At 38.1% G+C, this 17,702-nt stretch overlaps 2 protein-coding genes and 1 long non-coding RNA gene across 6 annotated transcripts in view; 2 read left to right on the forward strand and 1 right to left on the reverse strand.

Annotated features, from left to right (window-relative positions):
• Positions 1–1,485: 1,485 nt before the first annotated feature.
• Positions 1,486–2,523, reverse strand: LOC307038000. The gene is made up of 3 exons (XR_013807846.1): positions 2,391–2,523; positions 1,818–1,904; positions 1,486–1,720 (listed from the first exon to the last, which is right to left on the reverse strand). It is a non-coding gene; the product is annotated as an uncharacterized lncRNA (long non-coding RNA).
• Positions 2,481–14,669, forward strand: LOC307037996 (lysosomal amino acid transporter 1 homolog). Of its 3 annotated transcripts, none has more exons than XM_079679285.1 (8): positions 2,481–2,633; positions 3,497–3,865; positions 4,771–4,900; positions 5,122–5,209; positions 7,011–7,120; positions 7,203–7,298; positions 11,418–11,603; positions 12,614–14,669. In XM_079679285.1, exons 2-8 carry the CDS (start codon positions 3,666–3,668, stop codon positions 12,728–12,730), a joined length of 927 nt encoding a protein of 308 aa, XP_079535411.1. In that variant the 5' UTR covers positions 2,481–2,633; positions 3,497–3,665; the 3' UTR covers positions 12,731–14,669. The 3 variants fall into 3 exon arrangements, with proteins under 3 accessions (XP_079535411.1, XP_079535412.1, XP_079535410.1); XM_079679286.1 differs by having other exon boundaries at positions 2,483–2,633; positions 3,592–3,865; XM_079679284.1 differs by lacking the exon at positions 2,481–2,633 and having other exon boundaries at positions 2,645–3,865.
• Positions 14,670–15,457: 788 nt separating this feature from the next.
• golim4a (golgi integral membrane protein 4a) overlaps positions 15,458–17,702 on the forward strand; it is a 31,398-nt gene continuing 29,153 nt past the window's right edge. Inside the window, exon 1 of one of the 2 annotated variants that reach the window (XM_079675938.1) lies at positions 15,458–16,186. In XM_079675938.1, coding sequence (XP_079532064.1) covers positions 16,000–16,186 — 187 coding nt within the window. In that variant the 5' untranslated portion in view covers positions 15,458–15,999. The remainder of the gene's footprint in view (positions 16,187–17,702) is intronic. The other variant, XM_079675937.1, reaches the window with a different exon arrangement.

Genomic DNA, 17,702 nt, shown 5'->3' on the forward strand with positions numbered 1-17,702 from the left:
GGCGGAACACGAAGACAATAGGAGGGTTAATGAGACTTTACATTTTAGAATTAACAAACGTATCACGACTGGGCCTATGATCCATTTGTTCACGCGTATTTATGTAATGTAACATTTTGCACATTTCTGCTCAAAACTACCTCTTTTTAAATCTGCACAGCTCTCCACTTAAATATATTATATAGCTATTTGTGATATTTTATTATATTTTACTTTACTCAGTCTGTCAAATATGTATATGTTGTGTAAATATTGTCTTTATTTATTATGTCTTTATAAACATTTACGAGGCGGCAGTGGCGCAGTGGACTAGTGCGTTGGTGGTGTTCGGAACTTCGGATCAGGGGGACACAGATTCAAACCCCACTGCAGTCAGCATGTTGTTGTGTGTAAGTCTGAATAATGATTATTTGAGTTCCTGGACCTGAACTACAGTATTAGACTTCGATTGTTTCTGTTTCCTGGCTGTAACAATGTACATTTCCCCTCTTTGGGACGAATAAGGGTATTCTGATTCTGATGTTGATTCTGATTCAGTGTATATTCACAGAGCAAGTTAAAACATAACTTTAAGTCACACACTTTCTGCTTCCCTTTCCATTACAGCATTTAACACCAGAGGACAAAGACACTGACTTTTGCCCCTGACTACAAGTGGCCAAAAACAAGTACTTTTACAGATTCAAACCACAAACATCTTATAAATGCACTTTTGAAACTGTAGTTTTCTCATATAAAAGGATATAACATGATAAATGGAAATCATATTGAATATGATGGTATTTGATAAACATTTGTTTGTGCAAGTTTGTGTTACGTGGAAATTACTAATACAAAATATCACAAAATACTTTTAAAGCTTCAAACCACAAACATGCTTTATTCTCAGGAATGCACTTTGCAATTGATGAACTTCTGCAGAAGTGAAAGAATATATTATGATTGATAGTAATTTAATAAATGAAGTTGCAATAGTGGCTACATGTGAATGATTATTTATATAATGATTATATAATAAAGGTATTAATGTAATGTGATGTTTGACATTAATGTCTTTATGATCAGATATGTGAAAAGCATCTACAATTGGCCTGTTATATGATCTTGATGTAGGAAGGTGAGTGTGACAGTATGATATGAGTATTACCTCATGTATATTTAAATATATATATATTATTATGATTGTTTTTATTAATTAATTTGATTTATTGGTTTATATAGTATTTTTTTCTCTCTGTTTTTATTAGTTTTTGTTATTATTTTTGAATTAATTAACAATAATTGTCAAGATGTATTTTTCTGTATCTTGTTAATTTTCTTAACAGCCAGTACAAAATGTAGTTGCACATGTTTATACACAAATAAAAACACAAACACTTTTATATGTCTTCATTCATTTGAGATCGTATTCAATCAAATCACCTGTGTAAATCTATAACATTCATAAAAATGAAAGTTGGTTAAAATGACTTCTTTACACATAAGTGTACATTCATGTCTTTATTATGGTCAAAAGCATGTTAACAGAATAACAGTCAGACATATGTCAGACATATGTAACATCTCAGTTGCTAAGGACAAGTTGTGCGAGATGCACAAACTGAGGGATAAGTGACAGAACATGTTTTATCATTCCATTGGAGATGAGATCCAAAGTTGTTGTGGACACAGTCTTCATTTCCAGAATTATTCGGCTTTATTTGAAGCGTTCGATGAGACTCTGAAGGAGACAGATGAAAGGCTGCTTTTTTATATATGCATCGGAGAGGGTGTTTCACTGTTGGCTTAATATTATTGGTCAACTGAGCTTGGCATACTCTGTCTGTGTTACACAACCACGCAGATGGACGTCTGGAACTGTTGTTACACCTGTGTTGTTCCCACATTCATCTGAAACACAGAGACTGAAAAAGACATGGAAACATGTTGAAATAGTTTGAATCAACACAAACAAGCAAGTGAAATACAGCATCTGTGGAATAAAAAATGTCCCTGTTGAACATACTGTTTTGCTAATTCTTTGAATATTACATTTGTACATGCATAATGAAGATTAAATGAATGTTGTGTTATTACATAATGTGAAAACATTTTTGTTTGAGCCACTTGTGTCCCTGCCTGGGCAAGACTTCACCCCAAATTGCTCCTGGGGATTGCCCACAGTATTGAGTACGTACATCGCTTTGGTAAAAAGCGCTGCAGGGAGGACTTATCGAAAGTAACATAAAATGTAATGTAATGTATTTCTCAATTATTGTTACAATGGTCTTAAAATATTTTATAAAAATAGCTTTTATAATAGTACTATTTTTTGCTACGCAATCTACTTTATGTGTTGTATATGCACCGTTTATACCAAAGCAAATTCCTTGCATGATGTGTAAACTTACTTGGTAATAAAACTGATTCTGATAACGGTTTCGAACGGACTTCATTTTGAAAATCCTCACCGGATGTCCTTCGTGATGGCTGGTTGCTTGGGTAACAGCAGCGATGGATAACATTAAGCTAGTAGCGTATATTTAGTGCTTTTTAAATACCATAATCACAGTTTAAAGGAACGTAAGGATGTGGGAGGAGTTTGAAAAGAACCGATAAACACTTTGAAGGATTGTTCGAGTCCATTATATCAGGTGGGTGGTCACCGGAAGCTATTTTTATCCGTCTTTTTGTTTTAGCATCTCATCCTCAAGTATGCAAATTAGCCTTAATGACAGTACTAAAAGCGAAAGCAAAATAAGAACCTTATCAATTATCACAATATGGAAGGATTTCCAGAATAATAAGGTTACTCACTAATAAAACGGATGTTCTCACTTGTTCAGTTCAAGCCCCCAGGAAGTGCCAGACTTTGAAGCAAATTGTCGTAGTGGCCCAACGGTGGTACTTATAAGTAATGTTGCAGACTGATGAATAATAGACTATTCAGACAGTCATATTAATACATCTAAATTAATTATGTTGACTGGAACTGAAAAATATACCTTTATAAACATATATACCTCAAACCTGAAATATAATATTGCTGTATGTAATAACACTTTTGCATTATCTCATTTTGCAATATCGCCCAACCCTAGGTATTACAACTCACGTGACGTAATTTTGGCCCAAAAATACTTTTTTCCTTTGACTTATATTGGGAAAGAGACGTCTGTAAATTAGCGTATCATATTTTACTAAATAAACTACCCAGCACGAACAATTTCATAGCCCTAATTTAAATCGTGATGGTCCAAAAGTTGTAAAATGTGGTAAAAGCTGAAAGCCGAGAGCGGGAAGTCGGAGGCGGGGCTTAATGGAAACTCCACTGCGCATGCTATGTAGTGAAATCCTGGATGATACGGTTACTTTCTGAATCTACGGTCGCTACATTTTGGGCTTCACTCGCCACTGAGCAACTCTCATAGGAAGGAACGAACGGTGTAACCAGTTATCTTTATACTTCCATAGTTCAGCTCCCTGATATCTGTTGTGAGTTTGTTTTGTCTTGCAGTCTCGTTAAATGACGGATCTATTTTATGAGGCAGGCAAGTGTGTCAGACCTCATTTCATTAGGCTTGTTGCTAGATTAAACCACATCTACTCCAGATTTGGAAGTAGCAGTCGCAGCAGGAGCGAGGACAGCGTGCAGGAAGCCGGGGAACGGAGCCGGCATTTGGGCCATGGCCACCGCTCGTTTCCCCGGGAAGAGTGCGGACGTGGCTGCAGGAAACTGGAGCTCTCCTCCTGGCCGGCTGGTGTGTGTGAACGGGACCCCGTGGATCCTCTACCTGCTGGAGGAGTGTGTGGACAATGTGTGGGAGTACTGCAGCGTGGTGATAGGACTCATATCCATGTTCTGCTTCCTGCTGTCCACTCTGCCGTAAGTAGCATCAAGAAGTGTCACTCTGATAACAACAAGAAACTTTTATTCTCTCACACACACACACACACACACACACACACACACACACACACACACACACACACACACACACACACACACACACACACACACACACACACACACACACACACACACACACACACACATCCTGTTACTCTAAACATCCACTGTGTTAAGATAAGAGGTGGGGAAAGTACTCAGATATAGTACTTAAGTAAAAGTAGAAGTACCAAAGTGTAGCAATACTTTCTTACGAGTAAAAGTCCTGTATTCAAATGTTACTCAAGTGAAAGGACAAAAGTATTGGAATCTAAATATACCTAAAGTTCCAAAAGTAATGTAGATTGGCCCATTTCTCAATCATATATATTATTTGTTTTGATTGTAAATGTTGATGTATTGATTTTCTTATCAAGCTGGTCAGGGTGGAACCATAGACATAGACATAACACATGTTATTGGCTTTATTTACCTCTGAATTGTAGTGGAGTAGAATGACCAAGTAACATAAAATGGAAATACTCAAGCAAATTTCTAGTACCTTAAACATTGCTATTAGAATTTGGATAACAATAAGTACATAACTGTATATTATATATGTATAGTTTATTTATCTTTAGAATGTACTGTCAATATGAATGTTACTTCCAAATCCAACTAGCTCATGTTCATAAAGTAGGGTTAGGGTAAGACATTCCATTTTTATTTCAGTGCCCTTCTCACTACATTCTTACCGTCTTCAATTGTATGATGTTGTTTACATAATATATGAATATTAGATTACAAATAATAAAGATATTTTATGGATAGATAGTTATTCAGGTGAAAGTGTTTGTGGTTATGAAATAACTATATCTTGTCCATGCGTTCTTTCTCTCCAGGCAGGTGTACGAGGCCTATAGGAACGGTAAAGGGGAGGAGGCCATGTCGTTTGGCTTTCTCTTCTTCCTCTTCAGTGGAGACTTGACTAGCTTTGCAGGCTGCTACCTCACCGGCCAGCTGCCTATTCAGGTAAACAAACACATGCTCTTTCATTATCTGTTTGTTTATGCTGTGAACTCAATGACAGGGCTGTTAAGTTTGACAGCCCTTTGTTCTAGGTTTAATAACCCTACAAGGAACCACTATAACAATATAAACTCCTTGACTCATGAGCCAGAAAATATTATTTGGTACATTTTAAGGATTTGTTTTAATTTTAAGGATGTTTCTTTTTCCATGTCCTCTCTCAGGTAATCACAGTGGTGTTCTACATCTTCACAGACCTGATCCTCATCTCCCAGTTTCTTTACTATAAGATCAAGAACAGCTCGAGCAGAAGTAAGCCACATCCTGACACATTAATGAAGAGCATAAGCATGAGGGAGGTAGTGTTTCCTGCTGTTAAAATCAATTATAATCTGACTTCATAGAGGACACAGGCACAGTTCCAGTTGTTATGTAATTACAGTGTGAGTTGTGACCACCAGAGCCAAAAGTGCATGACTGCCTAATGACTCACGTTGAAAAAAAAACACGCTGTTTATACTGTATATGAATCAGAATCACAATCAGAATCACCTTCACTTGTCCCACAGAGGGGACTTTTAAATTGTTACAGCAAAGGGAGGGGGGGGCAATATAGATAGAGACACAAATAAAACACTTTTAAGTCAAAAAAAGGCATGCAGATAATACAATAAAATACAAATAAGTTAGCAATCAAGGAAAACAAAGAGAAGTAGCAGTATTATGAAATAAGTGGAACATTTAGAAAGGAGCAGCCGGATAACAGTAGTAAAAGAAAAAGCATATATATATATATATATTGCACACAGTATTTAAATACATATAAAAAGTATCAAGTTATCAATGTACAATATACAAAAAAAAGATATGTATATACAAATAAGTAAAAGTCCAATACAAAAAAGAAAAACAAGTTAACTTAAAATGTTATTTTACAGATTTGTATTACAGTATTGAATAGGGATGGGTACCGAGCCTCGGTATTATACGGTCCCCAGGGTTGAATTATTAAAGACCGTGGTACCGTTAAGCTCCGACGTTATCTGTCTTTTTATCCGTACTGGAGACGCGTAAAAAATATGTATTTTGCTACACAAACATTATATTACAGTTTTAGTGTCGCCAACTCCGTTTCTAATATGCAAAAAGACTGCAAAATGCGTCTATGATTATTTTTGATATTTCTAATCCAGACGAGATATCTCTCTCCCCCGTCTGTGTGCGATGGGGCGGGGCAGGTTACACACACGCAGCTGCTACATAAATGCAACACACACACACGGCGGAGATGGCGAGGAGAACTAAGCGCTCCAAGGTGTGGTTAAACTTTACCCGTCTCGATGTGGACAATGCTCGTTGCCAAAAGTGCAATAAGAGTTTAGCATGTAAGGGCGGTAACACGAGCAATTTGTCTAAACATTTAGCAAAAGTGCTCCACATTCTATCAGCTCTGTAGCCCCATCCACGAGTAATGTTTCCACGTCAGGTATGTTATGTATGCTAGCAGCAACACACAGTTAACTCATTACATGGGTTAATGAGTAACCGAGTTATTTATTTTGTTAAAGTTTCAGCTATTCTGTTTACAGTTCTGTCATCAGATTATTTAATACGATTTGTTAAAACGTCAAAAAAATGTACATTTTGTTCACAAATTGTTTAGTTAGTTTAGCTTATTTTTTCTCTCCAAAAGAACCGATGAAAGTACCGTTAAAGACCCGATCAATAAGCAGTATCGATAAAAGTAGTAGTACTGTTAAAACCTTAACGATACCCATCCCTAGTATTAAATAATGCAAAGAAGAAGTAGCAGCCAGATATAGGAATAAGAAAAGAGTACATATTATTATTATTATTATTATTATTATTATTATTATTATTAGGTATTTCATCTTTTTAATTTTAATATAATAATATTACATTACTTTTGTTGTTACTTGCTGTTTGTTACATTTGAATCATGTCTGTTCAATTTGTTTAGTGTAAAGCAACAGTTAAAGACATAATGTGTAGGAGCTGATAGTCATACTGTGTGATGTTGGGGGAGGTTATTATTTGTCTTTGTGCGTCTCATTGTGTGTTCTTTGGTCTTTGTGTGTGTGTTTATCTGTAGAAAGCCCCGTGCTGAAGTGGCTTTGCTTCATGTGGTGCGGCTCTGCATCCTTAGTCCTGCTGACTTTACCCAAACTCATCGTAGACAACAGTGCTTCTTTAGACACCAAGGTTGGTAGATTGTGTATTGTATATATGTGAACCTGTGTGTGTGTGCAGGCGTTGTGTTGACCCTCCTTAATATGTTTTCCAGAGTACCTCTAAATCAGTGGAAATCACTGGCTATGTGTGTGGATACCTGGCATCTGTGTTCTACCTCAGCTCCCGGTTACCCCAGCTCTATAAAAACGTAAGTGGCAATTTGTCGGTGTGAAATTTGAGTTGTGGACTTTGCATTGCAACGAGGGTTGCATATCGTTGACTTTTTTTGGACTTTTTTGATACCGATACCACTGAACGATACCGATACTCAACCGATACATATCGTGATACTTTCATGTTGCATAAGGGAAAAATGGAATCATCCTGCAATTACTCCCATGAAGCGCTTTATGGTATAGTTAACATGTCAAATGAATATTAAATTCAATTGTGGGACTTGGACCTTTTTAGTACTGAACAAACAATGGAAAACACGTTATCTATGAAGAAAACAGATTCTGCAATATCATTTATAACAACCATCAGGCGTGAATAGTACATCTTGCCAATGGAAAAAGAAAATAGCATCATTATAATCAACATTTGCCTGATGAAAGAAAACAAACCCCATCACAGTTCAGTTTTGTGCATTCATCTTCAAGAAGATGAGCATATCTGCTCTCTGGATCCAAACGGGCCCTTTCACAGCGTAGGATATCACCTGCTGAACTGAACACTCTCGCTTGGCACGCTGCTTCCCTGAACACAAAGGTCAATTCCTTGCCTCCTCCTGTCATAAGGAGGCAGCTCCAAGGTCGTACACACTTCAGAATCACACATGATACCAGTGCATTAAAACACACCCAAAGAGGAGACAACAGTATTTTCTCCAACATTTGCCATACGAGATAGCATTGGTTGGAGGTTGACAGCTTTCCCAGAAATAAACCACCATTCAGACTGGCAGTCATATGCAGACACGCTTTAGATTTTCTAAAGTGACTCGTTTGCGGAGTTTCACGGCGAAATTGACATCGTAATTCCGACGGTTTGGGCGCGAGTTTAAGGATATTGCGCCTCACTTTTATATAGAAAAAGGAAAAAGTATCGAAAACCTGATCTGATTTCGGTACGGTATACCGTAGCCGCCAGTAACTGGTATTTCAGTAATACCGGGAACTGGTATGCACCCCTAATTGCAACCATGATAGAAGATCTCAGGGAAAACTCAACTTATTATATAAGTTAGAGTTTGTGTATGACTTTATGTGTGTCAAAAGAAGAACCAGACGCTGAAGACAATGGTGCTGTTGTGCTGCGGAAACATCCTGGCACGACTGAGGCTGATCTCCAGAGGGGATAGTCTCAGTATGCTGAGAGAAAATCCTGGACACACACACACACACACACACACACACACACACACACACACACACACACACACACACACACACACACACACACACACACACACACACACACACACACACACACACACACACACACACACACACACACACACACACACACACTTTACCTGAATATTTCAGGTAAAGTAAAATACGGTTGCATTACCTTGTGGAAACTCCTACATGCTTGAACATGCATGTTTTTCAGCTGGAGTCCCAAAAGATGTGAGAAGTTACTCATCAGGTTATCTGTTATGTATGATTACCTTCAGCAGCACTTGTGCAGACACTTTGCCTAGAATTGGGTCCTGCACATGTAATACGTGGCACTCACTTTTCAGTGATTTACACTTGTGGGGACAGACTGAACTCAGAGTATGCAACTCCATTATTCAGTCAAGGTTAAAACGTTTCTCCTGTTTCACAATACTGGATGGATGCTTTCTGACACTGACTCACACACATCCTGCTGCTACACACCAGGCTCTGTTCTGCTTTTGGGGCTTTTTCCCTTTCCTGTGTGTTATTTAGGTTTTTGTGCATGTTAATGGTCTGCAAAGGCTAAAATCCCTGTGTTCCCTCCAGAGGGAGTTTCTCTCTCACACACTCCTCCCCAGCCTGAAACACCTCCATTTGACTCCTTTGTTTACTTCCTGAACATAATGACATCACTATTTAACACCCGCGCTTCTATTGGCTAGCGCTCCAACATATTGAAATTGATAGGCTAACCCGGGATTCCACCGGGTCCGTTTGCGCCGCGTTGCGGCTGCGCCGCGGTTTTGGTCCGACCTCCTCCAGAAACATACCCAACCGGGCGCGTTTCAGAAGCGGAGCGTCTTGCTTGCCGGCTCGCAGTTTTTGTTGATTTGTGCATATTTCCTGGACAGGCTACTCTGTACAGACAAAGTTTGTGCATACTTTCAATAGTCCAGTTATAAACGACATGAATCAAAGATGTGTTGCTGTATTTTAGTGGTAAAAAAATGCCTTCATCATCATCATTATTCTATAATTTACACAGTGCCTGTAAACCGGAGGAGAACGCTGGCATTTATTCTCCTACTTGAAAGACTGCGGAGGGATAGGGTCTGCAAAATGTGCCTATTTTAGGGATTGTGCTATGCAATGCCTCGTGTTGAAAATAGACCAGCCGCCTATTTTTAGCGGAGCCCAGCGCCGAGACGCTTCTGGGACGCTTCTGAGACGCTTCTGGGACGCTTCTGGGACGCTTCTGGGACGCTTCTGAGACGCTTCTGAGACGCTTCTCGGACGCTTCTGGGACGCTTCTGAGACGCTTCTGGGACGCTTCTGGGACGCTTCTGGGACGCTTCTGAGACGCTTCTGGGACGCTTCTGGCCGTAACGCGACGCGTCTGGTGGAATAGCACCCATTGACTAGAGTGGCCGCGATAGCTGTGAATGCCGCGGCGCGGCCGTAACGCGGTGCAGGTGGCCCCGGTGGAATCTAGGGGGGGTTGGCAGGGTTTAACTTTTTGTCAATGGCAAACAAAATCTAAAATAGCTGTGTATGTGTTTGAAACACAGTTACACACACAGAGCAAAGCCATTGTGAGTGAACATGGTTTGTGGTTGACATACAGAAATAGAGACCTCTCTTTTTTCTCTGACTGATGGTTTTGATTTAGGTGCATTAGGAAAGTGGTTCTCAATTTGTTTTCAATAATGTACCCCCTTTGAAAAAAAAATGTCAGCCAAGTACCCCCTGATCAGCGCCAAAACAATTTGTTGGGAAAAAAAAGCCTATATAAAGATGTACAGTGCAGCGCTGCACCATCAGTGTCTGATTTTAAAAACAACAACATTGTAACTGAGAAACACTTAAATGCTACATTTCAAATGTTTACAATCCATCACTAAATTCATGGCAAACCAATTTTAACATCATGCAATAACACTAAGGCGACATTAGTTGCATTGAACTGATATTTTTAATAAGTTGTACTTCCAATGTAGTGAGAAACATTGGCTTGAGCTTCACTGAGGACCTTTGTCATTCTGACAGGGAGGTACCTGCAGTTATTACACTTCGCGTTTTGAAATATGTGTAACTCTGTTAATATAAAACCCACACTTCTCAAACTTCGTTACTTTTCCTAAAATTGGTATATTTATTTATTTATTTTGGGGCGTGGGGAATGTAGAGAAAAAAATATATGAGCATTTTATGAGCATGGGATTTTGACCCCTCATATAAACATAATAATGCTGCGCTATACTTTGCGGCCACACGCCGTTGCCAAGCATCGCTTATTGTTTAGGTCCTTTGATAAGCAGGTAGTCATATCATTAGCTAGATCTGATAGATTTGGACACAAACGTGAGTGAAGTCTAACCGGACGCGAGAGAGAGAGAGATCAGAGATCAGATCAGCTGCTGCTGACGGAGAAGACGGTGATCGGAGCAAAACACACTAAGAGTTAGACCTAACACACTTAGCTAGTTTATCTACTCTGGAACTAGTTAAACATACATTTATTATTTACTGTCGGGTCACTTATTACAGGTTCAGCGAGCTGCACGAGACTGACCGGCTGTCAGGAGAGGGAGAGGAAAAGAGAGCACCCCGTTTGTTTTTCCCATTTTATTATCCAGAATTACTGTAAACTTTTGAATAAAGTAGTTAATCTACTATTATTAATTTGTTTAAATGCATTTATTATGTTTGTTTTTTTCATTAACATAAAATAAATCTCACGTACCCCCTGCAGTACTCCAACGTACCCCTAGGGGTCCGCGTAACCCCCATTTGAGAACCACTGCATTAGGAGATGAAGCTCCACTAATGGCATACTGTTGAAGTAAATAAATGATACCCACTTTAAAGATGTTTAATATAAAACTGGTTATAATCTATATTGCTGCCGCTCTTAATACTAAAAACCGTTGTTCTTCTAGTTTCAGCGACAGTCCACGGAGGGCACCTCTTACATGTTGTTCGCTCTTGCCATGATGGGCAACGGGACGTACGGGCTGAGCGTCATCGTGGTGCTGCCCGCGCTGAAGGGCTCCAAGCAGACCTTCATCATCAAACACCTGGCCTGGCTCATCGGCAGCCTGGGGGTCATCGTACTGGACTTCTTTGTATCCTTTAAAGAACAAGTTTAATGTGCACTTGAAGACTTGAAAATAGGTTCAATTGTCACTGATTAAAGTTTAGAGTGGAAAAATAGATATATATAATTGAAAGCAACAGAATAAAATAAAGATATTTATAATGATATATTGCTTGGAAGTTCAATTAAAGAATGTTCAATAAAAAAATTAAATAAAGATATTTATAGAAACATAGTTTAAGTAAAGTTTCAAGCCAAAATATGTAAATATAAGAATTTAAAATGAGCCTACACCTATATAATAAAATATAAATAATTATGTAAACACAAGTACTTCAAGTAAAATGTGATATCAAAACAGAGAAATAATACAAATATGTGTTACTTAATACGTTTAAGTAAGAATGTACAATAACAATATATATATGTATAGAAATAAAGACAATAAAGGCTAATGTCCAGTAAAACAGTATCAGAAACAATGCCTGACTGTTTTGGACGTAATATGGTCTGTGTTTACATTAGCATCGCTAACACTCAGAGCTAACCTGTACTGGAGAGCATGTGTGGGAAGAAGCAGGAAGTAAAAAGGAACTCACCTTGTGGTATAACCAGCAAGAGAGAAAGCCTTTGAGCTCCATACTGTTTCAGAAATAATCCTTGATAATCCATGATATGGCGTTTCATCACCGCAGTATCTGTCGGTAGAATCTCCTGCATGAGCTCAGCCCCCTCCTTTTTTATTTTTTAAGCTTTATACCCCAAATCAGCACTTTTGAAACAGGTAGTGAAATAGAGGGATATGAGGCATGGCTAGAATGGGTGATCTGTTTGGTATTTTGAGCAAAACACTTCATAGACATGTTTTTAATGTATTTTTATATATCTGAGACCTGTGCTATTTCCTAAAAATAGCATGATAGGTGCACTTTAAAGTAAAATGTCCAATACAAAAATAAAGTATTTATATGAACATAAGAAGTAAACATGTACCCATTGTACACATCATGTTGGTGTTTGCTCCTTAACTTCAGTCAGGTGACCGCCCAGTTCGTGATGTACAGGAAGAACAGCTCAGCAAAGGGCAGCAAGCTGCTCAGCGTGCCGGAGGTGGAGCCTCTGCTGTGTGAAGAGGTGGAGCTGTCGCTGTTATAGGACCCACAATCAAACATGGACTGCCCAAAGTACAGTTTCTGATTCATCCGTGATTCTATGGGGCTATTGACAACTTCAACTGCAGCCATGTTGAAGTACCAGCAGGATCATTACTTTTTAGAAAGGCAAACTTGATAAACCCCATATGGAAATATAGTTAAATTAATTAGCACATTTCTGTTTGGTTTTCTCTAGACAGGCCAGTAAGCATCAATGAAATACCTTTTGTTACAGTTATCCGGTGGGATTACCTGATTTCTTTTTGGGTGGGGGACAATATTTGTATTGGGACACCTAGAGAAGGGGGGCTTAATGCCAGACCTCTCCTCACAAATGCAAGCTTTATGGAAGAAGTGCCTGTTATTTATATACACATGTTTGACAGGGTTGCTTAAATACTGATGTGTCATATTGCAATATCATATGAGAAGACGTAGTAATGCGATTTTCCATTTGGTATTTGAGTGCCATAAAGTTCATATTGTGTGAGCACTGAAGAAGAAATCTTTCAATCTTTGTTGTTCATTTCAGAATGTGGTCCAAGCTCCCTTACTTGTATGGATAATTGTGTGCCTCTTTAAGTTAACACATTCTTATTTTATAGAGACGGTCAAAAAGTATTTATTTTTTAATTAAGTTGCATTTCTTGACAGTATTTTTGTTAAAAGAGGCCCTATTGTGCTTATATGTAGGTTTTTGTGCATAATGGTCGGCTAAGGCTAAAATCCCAAAGTTCCGGAAGATAGTGACATCACTATGGAACACTTGCACTTCTATTGGCTAGCGCTCCAACACATTGTAAGGGGCGGGACATCTCTAAGTGGTTGACCAATCACAACAGAGACGGCCAGCTAACCAATCACGCACAAAATACAAATATATATACCTGGAAATGAGCACAATAGGGCCCCTTTAATCCTCTCTGTTTTACTTATAAAAGCAGTTTCTCTTTTTACCTTCTCTCTCATTCCTAAAATGTTCTGAGCTGCATTATCTGTTGTCCTCTTATCCAACATTTACAATTATGACATACAGAAATAGTCATTAAAGAAGTCATTACTTTTTGATGATTCCAAATGTATCTGAGAATAGGGACATTAATGGGATGTCTTAAAGACGTAGTCAAAGTAATGAGGCTTATAATTAGTTTTCTGTTCTGTTTGCAGATGCTCTTGTCAAGTCAATTTCATTGTTAACACACTTTTTACTTGTTTTTGCGGTTGAGCAAACAAATACATGAAAACCAAGCAGAACAAAAATGGAACGGAACAAATATCAAAGAATATTGTTTCGATCAGTTGTAAAACTGTGGTGCTGTTTTCTCCAAAATGAAAGTAATATATCTTTCTACCTCATTTAATGTGAACATAATGTATTCCTCATTAAGAGCTTGCTCAAACATATTGTATAATCACATTTGAAATATGCAATTACTTTAAAAGCGACTATTTCTGTAGAAAACCCTAGTTATTAATTGGTTACTACTTCTGGCTGTTATTTTTATTCTAAGCTAGTCAGTTGATGCAATAAGTGTTGGATTTTTTACTGTAAATTCATATTTTTTTGGTACATTTATGCAATTAGAGTATATGTTTTTTCCAATAGATTGAATTTTTGCTAAATATTTTTGTATTGCACGATTCAAACCTTGATTATTCCTTAAAATGGATAGGAAACACTTTTCAAAGTAGCACAAGCAAAAATGTTATGACTGTAGAAACTAGTATTTAGAAGACTAGGTTTTGTTACACTGTACTGCTAAGATGTATTTATTTTTCTTTAAAGCATAATGTTATTTTCTTTTGATTGTGTACATGGCCAAATATTGCATATTGTAACTGGCAATGTCTTCTCATGTTAACTGTAGTAATACCAATGTATGTATGGTAATAACTATGTACACAACTGCAATATACTCGGTAAAAAGGTCAATACACAATGTGTCTATATGTCTTTATTTTTAAATAAGACTGAAAAGAACAAAATTCACACGTTTATGAGCAAAACAAACATATTTTGCATTTAATGACATCCTCCAAAAGTAATTGAATGTAATCAGGTGACATTACTGTTATATTCTGAAATTCAGATAAGGTTACTGATTACACTTTTGACTAGGTTACTAGTTATTGTAATGCCTTACATGTTTACACCATAGGTTTACACTAACCCTCCCAACCCATATGCAGATTGGGTAGTTTCTTAGCATGTTATCAGAGGTGGAAGAAGTGTTCAGATGCTTTACTTGAATAAAAGTACCAATACATTATTGTCAAAATACTTCATTACATGTAAAACTCCTGCTTTCAAAATCTTAAGTAAAAGAACAAACGTATTATCAGGAAAATGTACTTAAAGTTTAAGATTAAAAGTAATCAAAGTGCTGAAACAATGCCTCTATGTGTGTATATAATTATATATACCATGTCTAGATAGCATTGTTTCATCAAGTAGCATTTTACTGTTGCAGACAAACAACGTTTTGATTTACTTTATGTCAAAAATATAGATTTTTTAATGATGTATTTTGGTAATATAGTAGCTAAAGCTGTTAAATAAATGGAGTGCAGTACAATTACATTATTTCCCTTTTTAAATGCTTGAGTAAAGCACTTGACTAATTTTACTTAGCCTAGTTACTTCCCTTGTCTGCATGTATTACAACAGGTCGTTTTAATGGGGCAACTCCAAATGTCCCAACCCCGCACCCTCACATGCCTGTAGCCGTTTTTTGATCGAGGTCTCCGGCGACCAATTGATAAAACCTGCCCCCCCTGAGGGCGGGGATAGGGAAATGTGGTATTTCTTCTTTTCTTTTTTAGGGGGAGGAGGAGGGACTTCCTTCAGAGTTGTACCAGGATGGCAGGCAGCTGCTCGGCTGACACGTAACTAAAGTTGAAGGTGCTATGGAGGCCTCGTCGGGGACTTGAGGTTTTATACTTTTTTCCCATAAGCTGCTTTGAATTGCATCGGGGAAAACAACAACCCAGAGAGGGGAGGAAACTACACACACACACACACACGCTTTGGAGTGAAGCAAGTCTGGAGCCGTTACTTTGAAGTCGCTAATGGCTTTTGCATTGCTACAATAATGCATATTTCGGTGGATTTAAGCACTTTTTTTGAGTGCCTGGAATTGGTATAGGAGTGAGAGCTGTTGTTGTTGTTGTTGTTGTTGTTGCAGTCGTCACTTTACAAGTTGAGTAGGGGAAGTTTTTCCAGCAGCAGAGACGGGGTTTTCTCGCTCGGACAGCGGGGAGGGGTCCAACATGGGTAGCGGGGTTTGCTCCCGGAGGCAGCGGAGGATCTTCCAGTGTCTCCTGCTGCTCACCTTGGTCTGCGGGATGATGTACGGGGGCATGATGTCCTACGAGATGCACACGCAGCTCAAGAGGACAGAGGCCACGGCGATGAAGTACCAGCAGCACCAGGAGTCCCTGTCGGCGCAGCTCCAAGGTAAACAGAGACGGTGATTTTGCATGAGCAATGACACGCCAGACTCCCTTAAGAAAACTGTGATTTTAAGGTTGTAGTGGCGGTTGTGAGTTCATTACACATCTTAAAACAAATGTTATGATTTATAATGATTCAGTAGGAGCTATAGTTCATTTCGGCTATATGCAAACACCTCAAAGTTTATCAAATCAAAGTCATATTACCAGAGGTGCAAGAAGTATTCATATTAGTTTAGTATGCTATTGCTTGTACACTTAATGTAAATAATATCCTACCTTTTAATTTTGTTAGCTGTAATTTGGCCATTCATAACGTTATTTGACTTTGTACTGATTGTTATCTTTCACTGTCAGTATGTATATATTTTACTTTTAGTACAGTTTTATTTTTTATTTTGACATGTCATTTTGTTCTGCTTTTTTTCATTCACATTATGTGCATTGCCTTGTTTTAACATGCTGTGGTGACGAAAACAATTCTCAAATTGGGATCAATAAAGTTTATCTTATCTTAAGTACATAGATCTTGTACTTAAGTAAAAGTAGAAGTACCAGATTGTAGTAATACTCTGTTAAGTACTCATTATGCAGATTGGCCCATTTCAGAATAATATATATGATATGTTTTGATTATAATTATTGATGCATTAATGTGTTCATCAAAATTGGTAAAGGTGCAGCTAGTTTTAATTACTTTATGTACTGCTGGGAAGCATGCATTAAATCCAGGTGTAGCGTAAATGTTGATTATATTGTTTATCATTAATCCAAATCTGCAAAGTAACTAAATGTATTAATTAAATGTAGTCGAGTAAAAGTACTCAATTTACCTTTGAATTGTAGTGAAGTAGAAATAAAAAGTAACATAAAAAGGAAATACTCAAGTAAAGTAGAAGTCCTTTTTTTAACATAAGTACAGTACTTGAGTAAATGTACTTGGTTTACACCACTGCATATTACCCACAATGCACATGCAATGCCAGGTCTACTTGTTAAATGTCAAATCAAATGCAAAAATGACACAGTCTGTCTGCCATCTGATCTACTACGCTGTAACTACACCGTAAAGCCAGGCAGAGATGTGTCCTTAACCTGACTTTAGGTGGCCTCATCCCGTGATAAAGCAGGTTATATTCTGAGTAGATTGTAACCCAGTGACAGGCAGGTTATTTTTTAAAGCTGCAGTTGTACAGTCAAACTAGAATAAGACCCCACTCTACCAAGGAGTGGTTTACTGCTGACTGGAGGCTATGACACACACACACACACACACACACACACACACACACACACACACACACACACACACACACACACACACACACACACACACACACACACACACACACACACACACACACACACACACACACACACACACACACACACACACACACACACCTGGTTGAAGTCCCTGTGTCCCCAGGCTCACCTCACCAGTATTCAAATGAGTGTACTTTAAAGGCGCTAGGTCAACCAACACGTCTGCTTGTGTCAGCCACAGCTGGAGGAAAAGA

The sequence above is a fragment of the Notothenia rossii genome (assembly GCF_949606895.1).
Source record: "Notothenia rossii genome assembly, chromosome: 4".
NCBI lineage: Eukaryota > Metazoa > Chordata > Actinopteri > Perciformes > Nototheniidae > Notothenia > Notothenia rossii.

Excerpts from the sequence above, each read along its gene's own strand:
- LOC307037996 (XM_079679285.1), top strand. The coding sequence starts at position 3,666 with ATGGCCACCGCTCGTTTCCCCGGGAAGAGTGCGGACGTGGCTGCAGGA. Across the intron at positions 3,866-4,770 it reads TTCCTGCTGTCCACTCTGCC|GCAGGTGTACGAGGCCTATA; the intron begins GTAAGTAGCATC and ends CTTTCTCTCCAG. Across the intron at positions 7,121-7,202 it reads GTGCTTCTTTAGACACCAAG|AGTACCTCTAAATCAGTGGA; the intron begins GTTGGTAGATTG and ends TATGTTTTCCAG.